Source organism: Mucor velutinosus, assembly GCF_035048745.1.
Source record: "Mucor velutinosus strain NIH1002 chromosome Unknown tig00001542, whole genome shotgun sequence".
Taxonomy (NCBI): domain Eukaryota; kingdom Fungi; phylum Mucoromycota; class Mucoromycetes; order Mucorales; family Mucoraceae; genus Mucor; species Mucor velutinosus.
The window spans coordinates 1,213,767-1,231,675 of NW_027041924.1; the positions used below are offsets into that span (position 1 = coordinate 1,213,767).

At 40.7% G+C, this 17,909-nt stretch overlaps 6 protein-coding genes across 6 annotated transcripts; 3 read left to right on the forward strand and 3 right to left on the reverse strand.

The window, feature by feature from the left end:
- Positions 1 to 439: 439 nt before the first annotated feature.
- ATC70_005081 (uncharacterized protein) lies at positions 440 to 2,223 on the forward strand (the record flags this gene model as incomplete). The annotated part of the gene is made up of 3 exons (XM_064824379.1): positions 440 to 493; positions 548 to 733; positions 796 to 2,223. 3 exons carry the CDS (start codon positions 440 to 442, stop codon positions 2,221 to 2,223), a joined length of 1,668 nt encoding a protein of 555 aa, XP_064677315.1.
- Positions 2,224 to 2,539: 316 nt separating this feature from the next.
- Positions 2,540 to 4,272, forward strand: ATC70_005082 (uncharacterized protein; the record flags this gene model as incomplete). Its single annotated transcript, XM_064824380.1, has 6 exons — positions 2,540 to 2,558; positions 2,613 to 2,924; positions 2,982 to 3,180; positions 3,237 to 3,590; positions 3,644 to 4,055; positions 4,111 to 4,272. The coding sequence occupies 6 exons, from the start codon at positions 2,540 to 2,542 to the stop codon at positions 4,270 to 4,272; spliced, it is 1,458 nt and encodes a 485-aa protein (XP_064677316.1).
- Positions 4,273 to 4,292: 20 nt separating this feature from the next.
- On the reverse strand, positions 4,293 to 6,559 carry ATC70_005083 (uncharacterized protein; the record flags this gene model as incomplete). The annotated part of the gene is made up of 5 exons (XM_064824381.1): positions 4,293 to 4,856; positions 4,919 to 5,628; positions 5,690 to 6,104; positions 6,156 to 6,369; positions 6,432 to 6,559. The coding sequence occupies 5 exons, from the start codon at positions 6,557 to 6,559 to the stop codon at positions 4,293 to 4,295; spliced, it is 2,031 nt and encodes a 676-aa protein (XP_064677317.1).
- Positions 6,560 to 7,285: 726 nt separating this feature from the next.
- ATC70_005084 (uncharacterized protein) lies at positions 7,286 to 8,605 on the reverse strand (the record flags this gene model as incomplete). The annotated part of the gene is made up of 2 exons (XM_064824382.1): positions 7,286 to 7,555; positions 7,619 to 8,605. The coding sequence occupies 2 exons, from the start codon at positions 8,603 to 8,605 to the stop codon at positions 7,286 to 7,288; spliced, it is 1,257 nt and encodes a 418-aa protein (XP_064677318.1).
- A 2,398-nt stretch (positions 8,606 to 11,003) lies between these two features.
- On the forward strand, positions 11,004 to 12,290 carry ATC70_005085 (uncharacterized protein; the record flags this gene model as incomplete). Its single annotated transcript, XM_064824383.1, has 2 exons — positions 11,004 to 11,936; positions 12,000 to 12,290. 2 exons carry the CDS (start codon positions 11,004 to 11,006, stop codon positions 12,288 to 12,290), a joined length of 1,224 nt encoding a protein of 407 aa, XP_064677319.1.
- A 3,509-nt stretch (positions 12,291 to 15,799) lies between these two features.
- Positions 15,800 to 17,140, reverse strand: ATC70_005086 (uncharacterized protein; the record flags this gene model as incomplete). The annotated part of the gene is made up of 3 exons (XM_064824384.1): positions 15,800 to 16,692; positions 16,759 to 16,882; positions 16,940 to 17,140. The coding sequence occupies 3 exons, from the start codon at positions 17,138 to 17,140 to the stop codon at positions 15,800 to 15,802; spliced, it is 1,218 nt and encodes a 405-aa protein (XP_064677320.1).
- Positions 17,141 to 17,909: the final 769 nt, after the last annotated feature.

Sequence of the window (17,909 nt, forward strand, 5' to 3'; positions counted from 1 at the left end):
ATGCAATTCGAATAACATCAGCTCATACATGGCATTCAGTAAAAGTATACATCTCGGCCTGGTGCGCCCACGCGTCAGCCTTTGATTTACACATTGACATGCTCATCTTTTATCCGCCTGAGAAATTCATGGCCTAGCAGCTATTACAAACGAAAAAGCTGTGGGGAACGATAGAGAGAGGCTCCTCAAAGTCAACTGTGTTTGTGCCACCATGTATGACTTATGCGATACTTTGTATATGATTGGCTACATGTAATAATGGCCCAAGCAGATCAATTTCTTTGATTGGCCCAATGTACCAAATTGGTCATAACCTATACTTTTATTTGATGGATGTATAAAATAGACTTTGGTGTTTTGCATTTTTCTTTTTTTTTTCTCTCTCTCTTTCTTTATTACATTTATAAAAAAAAAAAAACCCCAAAAACTACAACACACCATGTCTACTGATAAGCTCATTATTTTTGATACTACTCTCCGTGATGGTGAACAGGTAACAATGCATACAAATGGAATCCCGAATCCATCAATGCTAAACTATCATTAGTCTCCTGGTGTCACTTTAAACACAGAGGAAAAGATTGAGATTGCAAAGACCCTCTCTCGTCTTGGTGTCGATGTCCTCGAAGCTGGTTTCCCTATTGCTTCGGTAGGTGATTTTGAAGCAGTACAACGTATTGCGAATGAAGTCGGCCCTATGATGGAAGGCAGAGAAAAGATTGGTCATCCTATGGTAAGAAAAGTTTGATATACTCCTGATGATGGCAATTGACAATTGACGTTGTTATGCTGTAGACAATTTGTGGTCTTGCTCGCTCCACACCTGGCGATATCAAGCGTTGTGCTGAAGCTATTGCATCTGCTCCTCGTAAACGTATCCACGTTTTCCTTGCTACATCTGATCTCCATCTCAAATACAAGCTCAAGATTGACCGTGACGAATGCATCAAGCGTGCCGTTGCTGCTGTCACCTTGGCTCGCTCCTTTGTCGACGATGTTGAGTTCTCTCCTGAAGATGCTGGCCGTTCCGATCCTGATTTCCTCTGTCAAGTGCTCGGTAAAGTGATTGAAGCAGGTGCCACTACTCTTAACATCCCTGATACTGTCGGTTACAACATGCCCGAAGAATATGGTAACTTGATCAAGTACCTCGTCCAGAACACACCCGGCTCTGAAAAGGCCATCTTCTCTACTCATTGCCACAACGACCTTGGTTTAGCTACTGCCAACACGCTTGCTGGTATTTCCAATGGTGCTCGTCAAGTAGAGGTGACAATTAACGGTATTGGTGAGCGTGCTGGTAACACAGCCATGGAAGAAGTGGTGATGGCTATTCACACTCATCCCAACTTCTTCCCTGTGCACCACACTATCAACACTACCATGATCTACCGTACTTCTCAAATGGTGTCTTCTTTATCTGGTATGATGGTTCAACCCAACAAGGCTATTGTAGGCCGCAATGCTTTCCTTCACGAATCTGGTATTCATCAAGATGGTGTTCTCAAGAACCGTCAAACTTACGAGATTATCACTCCCGAAACTGTGGGTGTTACTGACATCAACCTTGTTCTTGGAAAGCATTCTGGCCGTAATGCCTTCCGCGAGCGATGCAAGGACCTTGGTTTTGGTGATATTACCGATGACGATTTCCAAGTTGCTTTTGATGACTTCAAGGCTCTCTGTGATAAGAAGAAGAATGTCAATGATGCCGATATCCTTGCTATTCTCAGTAACCAAATCAGTTCTCATGCTGCTAGCTCTTTCTATACTCTTGTCTCTACTCAAGTGGTGGGCGGTGCTGCCACAACTTCTATGGCTAGTGTCAAGCTCTTTGATGTCAAGGCTGGAAAGGAAATTGGTGATGCTGCTGTAGGTATCAACGGTCCTGTTGACGCTATCTTTGAGGCTATTCAACGTAGTGTGGGCCGTCGTTTCCGTCTTACCAAGTTTGATATTAGCGCTGTTGGTGAGGGCAGTGATGCTTTGGGTAAGGCCGAGATTCAAGTCAAGGCTGATACCGACGCCATCAATGGAAACGCTGCTGCTCAAGATGAGCGTGTCGCTAAAGCTGCATTTGCCTCCAGCATTGCTGATGTCGACATCATTACTGCTGCTGCCAAGGCTTATCTCGGTGCCATCAACAAGCAATTAGAATGGGAAAGTGAGTTGGCTGCTGGTACTGCTCGCAGTATCGGTGAGGAACGCAAGGTGGATGTCTAAATTATCTGATCCAGTAAAATATATATCTATTCCCCTTCTTTCCTTGTAAATACATGTTTAAAAAAATACGTTTATATTAATAAAAATGACAGCTTGTATACATGTCATTTGTATAAAGCTTGCAGTTTTTGCTCCAACACTACTTTTTGTAATGTGAGGTGGATCATTGCCAATCTTGTCTCTAACCCTAAACACACACAACCTGTCCTTTGGCGACTGTGAATCAAACCATTATTCAAGAGAATCAATGGCCACCATTCGATTCCTTTCATTTTGAAGACTCTCTAGTCAATTAATTTACTATAAAATCGATATCATGGTTGCTTATGGAGGAGGTAATATGACAAGACGACTTGATAGCTCACTGCTTTAACCACAATTACGCATAGATGAAGTAAATGCTCTTGTTTTTGACATGGGTTCTACCATGACGCGTGCAGGCTATGCAGGCGAAGATACACCTCGCGTGATGTTTCCTACAAGCTTTGGCTATGTAGATGTGGAAGAGCAAGTGGCGGAAGCACCCACTGAGCAAACAAATGCTGAAGATACTGTCATGACAGAAGCGTCAGAGCAACCACCAGCACCAGCACCCCAACAAACTGGTATTAAAACCACAAGAAAGTACTATATTGGTGATAACAAGATCAACACATTCAGAAGCAACATGGAAATAAAGAGCCCGTTGAGTAACGGCTTAGGTAAATAACGGACCTTTGAAAGAGATGCAACACACACTGAGCGCTAGAATTGAACAGTGGAAGATTGGGACGCTGTGGAACATATTTGGGATGCCACGTTTAACCAAATGCTTCGAATTGATCCTCGCAATCATCCATTACTATGCACTGAAGTTGCCTGGAATACACCAGAGAACCGACAAAAGACAATGCAATTAGCATTTGAAAAGTTTGATTTTCCAGCATTTTACCTCACACCCGATGCCGTCATGACAGCGTATGTTGACTCGACAGACACTACAAACCACAGTTACATTGACATGCGTTGAATAGATTCTCTGTAGGTAGAGCCACGGCATTAGTACTTGATTCAGGAGGAGGAGTTACAAGCGCAGTGCCAGTGTATGATGGATTTGTGTTGAAGAAGGGGATCTTACATCAACCTCTTGCTGGTGACAGTATAGTCGACAAAATCAAGCAACAACTTGATGCTGAATTGAATTACACCATCACACCTCATTACAAAATCGCCAAAAAGAAGGCAGTAGAGAAGGATCAGCAGCCAGACATTGAACTTCGTCCACTAGAGGGCATTACAGACAGCTTTAACGAGTATCAGATCAACAGAGTGCTCAACGAATTCAAGGAAACCATATGTCAAGTAGCTGATACAGGGTTTGAGGAAGAGTAAGTGGAGCTTTTCGGGCTCATGCCACATTTGACTCATTCATTCACGATAGTGCCTTGTCCTCAAGGTCAAAAAAGACGTTCGAGTTCCCTGACGGATTCAGTCATTCGTTTGGTCTGGACAGATTCAAGCTTCCTGAAATGCTCTTCCAACCCAATGTATACGATAGTACTGCTCCTAAAAAGACTGAAGAGAAAACAGAGCATGAGGATCGAGAAGCCTCTGAGGACAAGGACAAGGACAAGGAAAAAGAGACGACAGAAAAAGACGATGCCATGCAAGTAGATCAAGAAAAGGACAGCAAGTTTATTGGGGTGCACGATATGGTGTACAACAGCATAAACAACTGTGATATCGACTTACGCCCACTTTTATTCAATAATGTGGTTGTCACTGGAGGAGATACATTATTCAAGGGGTTCAATGAGAGACTGAACCACGAATTACCATTGAAAGCACCAGGAGTAAGTGGTGGCACGCTATGAAAACACTCGCACAGTTACTAACACCAAGAAATAGAGCAAAATCAAGATTCATGCTGCTGGTAATACCACTGAGCGTAAAAGTAGCAGCTGGTTGGGTGGCTCCATCTTGGCCTCCCTGGGTACATTCCATCAGTTGTGGGTATCACGAAAAGAATATGAAGAATTTGGCGATTCCATCGTTCATAGAAGATGTTAAAGAAAGATAAATATTTTATTTCAATTATCATACAATTCATGTAGTTTTTGTCTTTTGTTATGTGGAGTCTGACTATGTACAGAAGAAGAGGAAGAGGAAGATGCAGGTGAAGATGAAGACCATATCAATTTCCTATTGCTGTTGTCTAATGGCTGCCAGTAATCTGAATTGTTGGTGTGATGTTGCTGAGTAGGCGATGTGGTGTTGGGTGTGGTCGGTGTCGTTGTAGCAGATGTGGTGGTTGATGTTGCACTCGCTGGGGTATATAGATTGTTATCATCTAAAAGTCTGGGAATCATCAATTGCTCTGTCTGTGAATGTTGCTGTTGTTGTTGTTGTTGTTGTTGTTGCAACTGTTGCTGTTGCTGAATAATCTTGAGATGGGAACAGTGCTTCTCCAGTATGTCATACAACGTATTCTTTGAAAAAGGTTTTGGCAAAATGTCATTCATGCCGATACCGATGTACTCCATAATATCATTGTGTGTGAAATTAGATGTCATGGAAACAATTGGTGTGAGTGAGTCATACCGCCTGATATTTCTTGTAGTAGCAATACCATCCATTTTGGGCATGACAATATCCTACATGTACAGTGTCAATGTCATGATTTGCTCTTTTTCTAGATGTTTCCAGCATATCCTACCATGAGAATCAAATCATACTTCTCTACACTCATCTTTTGTAGAGCTTCCAACCCATCTTTTGCTAGATCAATGGAGCAGCCCACCATATTCAACATGCGACCACTCACATCTCGATAAACAGAGTCATCATCGACGAGTAGCACACGTGGGGGTGTTGTCCAACTAGCCATCATCTTCTTTTTCCCTTTATCTAGAATAGTGGGGGTTTCAGAGAGCACATGATGTTGTGGCTGTTGCTGTGGTGGGTGAGGATATGGCTGTGGTTGGGGATGCTGATGCTGTAAATGGTGGTGGTGTTGTTGTTGTTGTTGTTGTTGTTGCTGCTGCTGCTGCTGCTGCTGCTGCTGCTGATGATGATGATGATGATGATGATGATGATGATGATGATGTTGTTGTTGTTGTTGTTGTTGTTGTTGTTGTTGTTGTTGTTGCTGGTCTGATTTACTATTTGAAAGTCTACCAAGTGCTAAAAACGTTAGTCCGTCTGAAGTCTTGATAGAGGAGCCAATGAGACTAGATCCATTTAATTGAGCTGCTGCTGCTGCAACAGAAGCTGTATCTACTGAACTCTGAGATGGTGTTGGTAAAAAGATATCAGTCAGTAAGCTTTCCAATGGCTGTTCAGCCCAAGCCTGAGAAGATGCATTTGCCGTAGATACGGCATCAGATGATGAAATAATGGGTATTTCTGGATTTTCCAATTTAACATCTACATTTTGATTCTGTAATGAGAATGAAGTTGCTCTCTTGCAATTCTAACCCGATCTTACCTGCTTGCTTTGAGTTTCCCTGTTGTTGCAGCTTGAGGCAATCCTTGAGCAGCTCATCTTTGGCTAAAAGGCTTTGCTGCAATCCCGAAAGCTCGGTCATAATGATTTTTTCCTTTTCACTCATGCTTTCCAAGGTAGATTCCAATTCGGATTGCGATTGTTTGAGCAGATCAACTTGAGATTGAAGGCTTTTCGTCAGTTTATTCAGCTGCTGAAATGCTGCCATCTCGGACATGGACGATGCATTGGATGCTTTGTATTGAAGCGTAGGAGAGGGTGTTTGAGAGAGTAACTGATCTTGTTGTAACTGTTGTTCCTTATCAAATTTCTTTTTCTTTCCAGGCGTTTTTCTCTTGATTTCTTCCAGCAAATCTTTTCTGTCTCGTCTGAAATGCGAATGTTCAAACTCCCAAGTCTACCATGTGCATTAATACAAGGGAGATCAAGTTGTTATTGCTCTTCTTACCTGATCCCCGTAGAGCTTTTGAGTCTCATCGGTATTGCTTCTTATCTTGTGAAAGTCATACTTGTTTAGCTGCCGAACAAAACTAGCGAAATTACAATGTTTGAAATGCTTTGGTAGAATCGACTTTGAAAATTCGTTGGTATCCTTGACTAGAAAGCTGGTTCCTGAGGGACCCCAACAGAATACATCTTTAAATGCTTGATTTTCTAGCATGCTACAGGGGAATAGATCTAAATAAGTTTCATCACCTGATATGAAGTAATTTTATATGCTAACCGAAACAATTTCTGTATAAAGTCAGGTACCGTTGAATTGCTACTAGGATCGCTTTGATTGGCATGCTTTTTGCTGCCCTTCTTGCCCGCTGTAGACTTGGGAAGTGATGCCATGTATCTCTCATCCATTTCCTTGAAAGTCTGAAAAAGAAATGCAGGTAAAAAAGTATAATAGAAGAAAGGGAAAAGCGAAAGAAAGGGAAGAAAAGTAAGCTAAAATATCAAAGACCGTTTTACCTTATGTTTTTGGCTTGGTTTGGAAAGCATTTTAAATTACATAAACCTGCGTTCTGCAGCAAGGCAAGTTGGCCAATGAAACCATGGTTCGGCTCGATTTCTGCCTGTATAGATGGCTTGCTCGGATTATGCCGACACATGAAGTTCACAAACATTTGTGAATTCTGTACACAGCACCTTGATGGGATCTCAGATAACGAATCAAAAGCTTTTCATGTATATACAAACATGGTAAAACATTCTAAATTAACTTGAAATGAAACTCCATATAGAGTATTTTTGATTTCCTGTAAAAACAGCTTATTCCTTAAAAATAGTTCGTCTACCTTTAAGGAGGAGGAGCATGTACCGCATGTAAAAAAGTTGAGCTTCAGATATTGAGACTCATTTGAGGGATGGGCTGACATGTTGGAAAGTGGATAAGCAAGTTCAGGCACACAACGCACTGGCTTGTTCTGTAACACTAAATGTCTTAAAATATCGTTGATGCCATCACTGATTTGACATTGCGAGAACCGACAACAGGCATACAAAAGTAAATGAGCTGCAGTTTATTGGTAAAATGTACAAATTATTACGGTAAGTCTAATCGAGATGTAAGATGATAGTTGTTAGAGATTAATGAATAGCCTGATAAGTGACATTTTCCCAGTAAGGTTGTAACACATTGTTACAGGTCATGGCAGACACAACATTGAATGTCTTTTTGACAGTTGGCAACCATGCTTCAGTCATGTTTACAGTGGCATGATTCAGCTCATGCTCCAGCACCAAGACACCTTCCTTATTCTTGCCAGCCTTCTCTTGCTCCAGCCAGGATCTGAAATAACCGTCTACTTTTGCTGGAGGCAATTTTCCTCCACCTGGAGCTGGCATGTCCCAATCATTCTATATAACAGACGACAAGAAATCAGTAAATGAATGTGGTAAGCTACTGATAATACAACTTACGGTATCACGGTTCCATAGCACAGTTCTCATACCCATCTGATGAGCAATAGCACGAACACGGTCATCAACATCACCTTGAGGAGGTCTCCAGCACTTGACTGTAACACCAGTAGCTTCCTTGATAGCCTTCAGAGTCCAATAGAGCTCAGCAACAACTTGCTCGTTCGTTTGAGTTGTCATGGGAGGATGTGACCATGTGTGAGAGCAGAGAGTATGGCCATCAGAGAGAGCACGACGAGCAGCAGCAGGGTATGTCATCACATTGGAGCCAATATAGAAGAGGGTAGCCTTCAAGTCTTCCTTTGCTAAAAAGTTGTATAATCTAGGCTCTGCATAGGGGTTTTCAGTCTTGGCATCATCGTCATCTTCATCAAGAAGGTTGAATGGTCCATCATCGTAAGTGAGACCCCAATCACCCTTCGTAGGACAATTATATAAATCAGGAGGCAAATAAGAAAGCTTGGGTTCAGTGCATCCGCTAGCTGACCACCAACAATCAGGATCGGCGTCTTCATCGTACTTTTTGAACACTAAATCACCCTTCTTGGACTTGCGCTTCTTGATATTTGGAACGAGGTCCCAATCGAGACGGGCGATCATGGCTTGGACCTCGGGGTGCTTGGGGTCAGGGCTTTTCCAGACTTCTGGATAGTTTGTCAAGTTCAATGTTTCTCTGGAAAGAGTAGAGTTGGTATCAATGGTACCATTGTTGAAATGAGGCTCAGGAGAAATAGCCATGTTGGAGAAAACAGGAGAGATTTGAGCAGCCCAAGAATCGGTAACAGTAGGTGTAGTGGTTACAGTAGCAATACCAGCTGTCATGGTGGCATTGGTAGTTGTCATAGTAGCATTCATGATGGTTGCCATGGGAGCATCGGGGGTTGTCATGGTAGCATTGACAGATGTCAATGTAGCATTAGCAGGAGCAGCGAGGACATAGTGTCCAGTAGTTGCGAGGAGAGCAGCAGCAATGAGAGCAAGTTGCATGTTGTCCAGTAATTGATAAACAAAATGTCGATTCTTCTTTGTAACGAATTGGTACCCTTTTTATACGGATCATAGCCGAGAGTTCCAAAAAATTAAAGGGTAAGTCATAATAAATCTGCTACCCTTTGGTTTCATCGAAGCACTTGGTATATTTCATAATGACATGACATGTGGCAAGGGCTCGCTCAACAAACTTGAACGAGTGCTTCATTGTATTGATTGTCTATGCATTTATAGAAGTGTAAATTAAAGGCAAGTATTGCATTTGCAATAATGAGTTTACCAACTGCTTCTACAGTTATTTGAATAAGCGTGTCCGCCTTTAGATGTGTTACTAAACGATTCTACAACTGTCACGGCTATCATACCCATTCAAACGAGTGTCTATATATATATATATATCTACTTTAAGCAAGTTTCATTTATCCGGGAAACTTGTAAATCTCTAAATATGGGAATAACACAATGCACTGTATCGCAATTTTCCAACAGCGAGGTAATAAATGTGCTTAATATTGTATAATTAATTGCAATGTTGCTCGTCGTATAAGCTCTGACTCCAGAACTGCAGAGCATGGCAAGTATTTGTACAAGAAGATTGCCCGGGAAAACAATATCATGTCAAATCATTCACATTGTAGTCATTTTGACATTTTGATTCAGCAGCCAAATGTACGTTCAAGGCATTGATTTGTACTACACAGGATTAAAGTGATCAATGCGCACATGTGCAGAACGCGAATGTAGATAGAGCCGGAAATTTGCGATTCAAATGTCAGTGAAAAATGTATATAGAGCATCGCTGTGCTTGTTACCTTCATGTGCTTTAGCATGCTGTGATGCTGCTTGTTTACAATTGACAAGAATCCAGGATTTTGAACTACAGGATTTTGAACTCCAGGATTTACAAACACGTTGTTTCCTGTTCGCTATTTTTACATGGAATACGGCAGAACGTTATGGCAGCTGGAGCGAGATTTGAGCTCACTTATAATATAGCATTACAATGAATATACCGATCTTTAGCGGACCTACCAATCCAATCTACATATCAAATATAGTTACTAACCACGGTTACATGATGGCATCATTACGCTTAATGGAAATTTCAGGGACAGGGCAATTGATGAGGATTGCAACCATTTGAAATGTGTATTGTACCCCATTTGCAGCAGGCTAGTCTCATTAAGAAATTGTACGGTTGTATTTCAGATGCTTGACCGTATAGTTGTGTTCTTTAAGTTTATTTGACAAACATATAAAATGCGATAGTAATTATGTTATGAGCAATTTAAGTAATTGTATCGAATGTGCCTGGATCGTTGAGCGCTTAACATGCAAGTCTGGCATAATAACCTGTCAGACTTGAAGCACTTTGCCAGCCGCATAGCACGAGCTTCCTATTTCCTGAAAGTAGCTACGCTAAAATACAGCATTGCAAAATGTTGGGATATTTACCTTTGCATCCGTTTCTCCTACGAATAATTTCTGGATTTTCTACATAGACAAACTTTAGCCGACCTATCCGTTCATAACACACTGTAGAATATCCGTCTGAATTGACGGGTGTTCATTCTCGATTGTATTCTGCAATTATATAAGGTTCAAATGATCTCATCATCCGAGGCAGAAATGAACATCTCGTTTCAGTTTAGGTCAAAAGCAACGAAATCGGGGCAAGAAAGAAAGAAGGGTCCCACCTCTTGTTAGACCTGGATTTCAAAAAGAAAGCGCATTGTATGCTTACATCAAACTTTTTCATATGAAATAGGACCCTCAATTGTGAGTGAATTTACTGCAATTTCCTATGTTCACGCAAGACCACAATTTCTGGCGACAAGCCTCTGAAAGAACCTCAGTATGAGTTGTTCATTTGCTTTTACCAGGTATCAACTGATAAAGACATGTTCAAGCGGAGCGCTTCTCACAGCATGTTATATTTATATCTTGTTGAAAAAAACACAACTTTTACACGATGATGACAAATGTGATTATATTTGTCATATCAATAAAATGGGTAAAGCGCACAGTGGCAATTGCAACGGCTGTACACGCTTCTTTAATCCCTAAACAATGCGTGCTTTACCATCATGTTATGACAGTTCAATGCGTTGTAATGCAAGTCAGACAAAATATTGTAGAACGAGTAACGGAAGGAAGAAGGTTTACAACAGGGTAATTGATCCAAATGATGCTGGCGGATACTTAACGCTGTTATAGCTTGCAATTCTGGTTTATTGCGTTACAGAAACGAGCTTGATTCATATTTATTTATAGACGATACGGCATCTCTACTTTCATCATATCACGCACGATTTTTTTCTGATCTAAAGGGTATAAATACAGAGCAAATAGTTTTGGTTTTCTCATCAATCACCACATTGTTCATATCTATAACATGCAAATCTCATTCATCAGTGCTGCTCTTTTAGCAACTGCTGGCCAGTTGGTCTTTGCCATGCCTGCACCTCAAACTGCCAATATCACTGTTCCTACTAACACTGATTCAGAGACTGCTGCCAATATCACTCTTCCTACTCACACTCAAAACGGCTGGGCCCCTCAAATCTCTCCTGTGTTCTCCAACTTGAATGTATCCAAAGATGCTCTCACCAAGTACAACGATGGTCCTCTTGATGTCAATTCCACTTTATCAAGAGAAACGTTAGACCTCAGCTCGTATCCAGGCGCCTGGGAAAAGCCAGACCCCAAGCATCCCGAAGTTCAGGCAATTATCAAGCAAATCAACTGGGACCTTGTTCCCAAGTATAAGGTTCGTAAGGTCAAGAATTACGATCTGGTCTTTGATGGTTATGATGAAGACGCTGATCCAGATTGTTGGTGGTCCGCCAACATGTGTACTGAGCCAAAGGTCAAGTATTTGCCTCCTGATCTGTACGCTTGTCCTACTAAGGGTGATTGGGGTCTCACTTACGATGATGGACCATTCAACCTTCTTGATGAAGATGACGATGATGCCAAGACTGAAAACCCCTATGCAGAGCCTAGATTATACAACTTTTTAGCAAAGGAAGACTTGAAGGCTACCCTCTTCTATATTGGCTCCAATGTGATGACATACCCTGCTGCTGCTCGTCGTGCTCTCTCTGATGGCCATACTCTCTGCTCTCACACATGGTCACATCCTCCCATGACAACTCAAACGAACGAGCAAGTTGTTGCTGAGCTCTATTGGACTCTGAAGGCTATCAAGGAAGCTACTGGTGTTACAGTCAAGTGCTGGAGACCTCCTCAAGGTGATGTTGATGACCGTGTTCGTGCTATTGCTCATCAGATGGGTATGAGAACTGTGCTATGGAACCGTGATACCGTAAGTTGTATTATCAGTAGCTTACCACATTCATTTACTGATTTCTTGTCGTCTGTTATATAGAATGATTGGGACATGCCAGCTCCAGGTGGAGGAAAATTGCCTCCAGCAAAAGTAGACGGTTATTTCAGATCCTGGCTGGAGCAAGAGAAGGCTGGCAAGAATAAGGAAGGTGTCTTGGTGCTGGAGCATGAGCTGAATCATGCCACTGTAAACATGACTGAAGCATGGTTGCCAACTGTCAAAAAGACATTCAATGTTGTGTCTGCCATGACCTGTAACAATGTGTTACAACCTTACTGGGAAACCGATTTTAAATATCCTGCCATCCATAACAGCACCACCTCCAATTAGTTGTGTTGATTCATTTTGCCTCTTCTTAATTAGATTCTCCATTGTACCATATCGTCGCCATTTTACTTTTCTAATAGAAATAAATCGCTTTTTAAAATCAGCGGCCATTTTGCACTGTCTTGCAAGACACAACCCTTTCTAAATTAAACTGCAATTTCAATCTAAATGCTGAGAATAGCTTTCCAATATAACTGTGTCGTGTACTAGATGTTGAGGGAATGAGTTTGCGAGCAGCCAGCAGGCACCAAACCTAAACTTAAAATCAGATAATCCAACTGCTCCAGATTGGCTAAATTGTAACCAAAATCGACTTGATTTATTTATTTTGCTACATTCGACTATATGAAATGTGGTGATCGTCCCAACCTCCCTTAAGCAGATTATATTGGCTCTAGGTGCCACACCTTATTAGTAGTAGATTTCTTTCCCAACTTAGTTCAAAAATATCTTATTCCCCTTCATTGCAGACATTGGGTCCACCAACAGTCTTTTCTATCACTCAGTATGACATTTAAAGGACTTTAAATAAACCTGGAGCTCGTCTCCCCTACAAAAAAAAAACCTCCCTTAAGCTTCCTTGGACTACTTTCCAAGGCGCATCTTATGGTTCCAATTATAATAGGTATTAAGAATTAGCTACTTGAGCAATTTCTAAAAATATGGAAAACGGTTTTGTGCCAAAATGTCGAGATTTACGTATAAGGGTCTCACAAACAAAGTTTTAGGGGTTGCCTCGGATCGAGAGAAACATTTTGATGTAATATATACCTTAGTAAAAGTCTTCATTTTGGAGGCCAAAATCGTGATCGTTTGATTTTTGATGAAAACTTTTTTTTTTTTTTTTTTTTTTTTTTTTTTGGATGATATTATTTTATTGATAGTAATTAGAAATAAAACAAATGCATCAAAGAGATGGACAAGTGTATGGAGACAAAGTGACTTGCCATATATAAATCTTGAATAATAAACTAATGGGAGAGTTGCCTAAGATTTGACAATCTTAATGATTTTTGATGAAAACCATGAGGTATCCCTCATGGTTTGGAGATGATTTTCGGCCATGTTTTTCAGGTCTCAAAAAAGTTGAGCAAAGGTGTCAGTAAGTTAATGCTGGATGAGACCAATTGTTTGGTGCCGTTCTTGAGGTCGAAAACGGATTCTGACGCGAGAAAACACGGCTCAAATATACCCAGATTTCGCTGTGAAGTGCATAACTATGAGTAGTAGGTGATGATACAAGTATGTTGTCTGCCCCTATATGGTCGCTCTCGAGTGTATAGACGTGAAGCTCTCTCCCCACTCCTCCCTGAGAAGTGTCCAATCTTCAGTTACAGGTAGTTTATTCAGAATTCTTGCATGATGATTCCAAGTAAAAAGGGGGCATTTCGCATATATTAATAGGAAGACTTGGATGCATCAATCAAACCTCTTATTTAAGGATAAACCTTCAAGTATCGGTTACGGCTAAATGTCGCTCTCATAAATGCAGTAGGATTTAAATATAGAACAGCTCATCACCGCTTCAGTTTTTACATCAAAATCAAGACTAAGTTGTATTCAAATCGCAGCGTCAGTCATAGTGACAACATCTGTTTTTATGGTGTCATATACTTTATGTGATTTTCTAAAGATGCAAACCACGGCCGAACTCGCGCATAGATAGGTATTTAGCATTTAGATGGATCATAACATTTAATTCCAAGGCTATGCAATAGTTGCTCCTGTAAACAGCGCATGTTTATAGCTGACTTGATTGTTATTATTTCAAAGCGGCTCTATGTAACTCAAAAAAGCACACGCTACAAAATCAGGTATCAAATGTTTTGTCTCCGCAATCAGGGCAAGGATTTCGATTTAGCGATTGGGCTATTGCTACATATAATAGTGCAATGAAACTCGAGTCTGTGAGAAATCCGATGAGGAGTTGCTCCAAACTTGACATATTTTGTTTGCGTTGCATGTCTTATTGATCACAATGTTAATCTGAAAGCTCACATACATTGAATTATCATTATGAGAGCTTTAATTCAGCGATTTTGCCACCAAGAAAATCAAATGTGTGAAAGAAGTCGGTCTTTCTTGCTCAACTAATTATGTGGGATGAGCTTCTCTCCAAACAACGCTGTATGTCTTCATAAAAATAACAAAAAGAGTATGCAGTGTTTGTTCAATGTGAATCCGGCTTTACGCGACGAGACTAAATGTATATCAACAGTATAAAACCTAAGCAAGCTATACAGATATCCAACCTATCAGTAACGGTACACTCTTTGTGGTATTCTACCACAACTTTAATCAAATGTCTACTGCAGCATCATTTCAAATGTAATTTAATTATAGACATGAACTCATTTCTCTTAGGCAACGCGCTGGGAGATCATGCCAAATCGCTCTACGCGCAAACTTCAATGAGCTGCTTCTATTACAATTAAAAAGTGTTGATTTAAGTCTGAATGAAGAATCTTTACCTAAACAGCGATGTGATTAGTAAGAGCAAATGCTTCGAGAAAAACCTTGATTATTCACAAGGTAGACATTTATGCGTTCACAAAACTGAGAGAAGCAGAAATAAATCTATTTTTAAAATCCTAAACTTCCACGCTTGTGCCATGTTGCACTCACAACACCCATCCTTCCGATTGAATTATTAAACTTTCATTTTGTGGGTGGTACAATGGCCTTGTACACAATCAAATACATGTCATACAATGGAACATTGCTGTGGTTCAATACTCAGCTGAATGCCATTTTGCAAAAGAGACAGTAGCAATATAGCAATGGAAGAGAGAAAACTCGCAATTTACCAGGCTTTAGATTATACTATTATTTTTAGATTGATAGACAGCATGGGTATAGAATGTCTTTTTGTGTAATTCAGATCTATACAGTGATATTCATCAAATGACATGTAGATATTTATAACTCGCAATATGGCTGAATCGTATTTTAGTTCGCATGATTTAGGAGAGTGATCTTGAGGTTCCCTGACTTTTCGATCTCTCCAAATAGGTATTAGTCTTTCAATTTCTTCATAGTCAAAGCTGCAATCTGACGAATTAAGAAGATTTTGCCCGTATCATCTGCCCAGGGTGTCGCACAACTCGGGCAGACAGCAGCTTATCCAAAACACCACGCATTCCTAGAATAGTTTTTGCCCTTTTCTTGCTTTCTCTGTGGTCAGTGAATGCGTACCGAAATATCATAAATTCTTGAATGCAAATCACAAGCAAAGAGCTGGAATCCGGCGATGAATTAAGCGGAACTTGACGAGTGAGTTGTATGTTGAGCAGCCTTTGTATAGCCAACTTTTACAGTGTATAATGAACGCGCTTTATTTATGAAAAAAGAGGGAAGGAGGCATACAATGAGTTTTTATATATATATATATTTATAAGGCATGATGAAATTGAAGGGCATAATGTATAAAGGAAGGAATTATCTATGATCTTTAGGAATATGTATAATGAAAAAGAAAAAATGTGTGCATATGTATACATGTAAACTAACCGTTACGACTTACTACCGCTTCCGCTACCACTCCCACTCCCACTCCCACTACCGCGTTTTGTCACTGATGATGTACGACGACGGCTCTTTAGATTGAGTAATAGCACACCAGTAGTTGGATATGTGTTTGGTGGTGGTGTAGGTTCTGGAGATGGCTTTCGTCTCGTAGTCTGATATGGAGATGAGGATCGGCGCAATTTAGCTCTAAGTGCTTCCATCACCTTGTCATGGTCTAATGGCTGTGGTGGAGGCGCGGGTGGTGCTGAAGGAGAGGAGCCAGATTTCTTGTTCATATTCAAATCATCAAGGCTCATGACGCTTTCATAAGAGAGAGTTCTGTGCATATTAGCTGATCTTCCGGATTTGGATCTATTTTGCTGTGAATGAGAGGGAGGAGGAGGAGGAGATAAAGAGGAAGAGGAGACTGCAGGAGTAGTTGCGGGCACAGGGCTTTGACTGGGTGATTTTGTCGAGCGGTGGAGTTTCTGGCTGCTGGTATTACTAGGAAGTGTGTGTGATGGAATGATAGGGGCCGGTGTCAGTGTTGTTGTGGTATTGGAGCAAGGAAAGAGAGGTAGATCATCCATGTCAGGAGGAGAGCAAGACATGCTCTGGGGTCGCTGATGTTGATACATGTCAAATGCCGAAGGAGAAAGTAGATCTATGGAAGGAGAGGAGGAAGCGACACTGACAGCTTCTTGAGGATATTGATGCTGCATGAACGCGTACTCAGATATAGATGTGCCAGGTAATGGAGGCACGTCCAGCCTTGCCTGCAAGGAATTCGGTAGACCAGATGAGGAGAATTGCATTGGCTGATCTGATGCTTGCTGGTCAAAGTATAATGGATCAAACATGGTGGCATCGTTTTGCTGATGATGCATCAGAAAATTGTCTATTTTAAGCCATGAAATTAATGAGCAGACCCTTCCACGATACCAATTGACAGCACAGATCTTACCTAATGATTGACTGATATCATTGTCGCTATTGCTACCCTCCTGACGTTGATTCAATTCGAATTCAATGTATTTGGATTGCAAACGAGCCTCTTCTGCTTGGCGCCATTCCTCCGCCGTTCTTCTCTGTATGCACTACATGAGCTATTCATTCTACCACTCATACACACTACCAGTACTCACCTTGTCCTCCTCTGCCTTTGCTGCTAGTATGTGATTCAGCAATTGCGAATTGTCTTGATATTTCACCAGCAATTCACCCACCGAGATGTCACTCAGATTGCTCGTCTGGATTGCATTTTGATAGAACGATTGATTTTGATCATCTGCAGCAATGCTAGAATTTGTTGAATTACAAGCATCACTTGGCTGTTTCGGAGGCATGTTTAATACAGTTTTTATTTATCTTTCTTCAAATGCTGAATGATAGCATAAATGCAAATGTCGCTTGATTTTTCTTGCTCTTATTTTTAAACTTCGCCTCCCTTTTTTTTCGGTGGAGGTTCTCTTTTCAGATGCAAAAAAAAAAGAAGAAAAATCAATTGATGTGTAGAATTTAATGGAAAGGAGGAAAAGGAAAGGGAAATATCAAAAAACTTGTTGCTTATATAAAATAAAGAAAAAAAAAGGTTTAAAAATAAAAATCGGTAGCTTAAGTCGGTGCATTAAACCCAAATACATCATCATATGCCTAAAATGTTGTATGTAGAACAAAAGGGTTTAAATTCCCCGCATGTAGAAGTTTTATGATATCAATTGAGTGTGCGTGTGTGAGGGAAAGGGGTGAAGAGAAAATAAAATGCAAGTTATTTGTGTGTAATATAAAATTGATAGACGTAATATTGAAAACCACGTTTTGTGTGGCAGCCCAAAAAGTCAGGCACAGAATAAAATGTATGGGTTAAAAATAAATCTGCATCAGAATTTGGATCTACCACTAATATCTCTTTGTGTACCTTGATCTTTCAACATTTGCTCGAGCAAACCGAGTGATGGGAAATGTAGTTGCTATCATGGAATGCCAATTGAATGATTGCTTGTATTTTGGTTGCAGTTCTCGGTGCAAGCCCAATGCGGCATGAGTTGCTGGGAATGATTGTACGTGCGCACTATGAGAGTGCCGTCTTGATTGAGTATAATATTATCTCCTTAT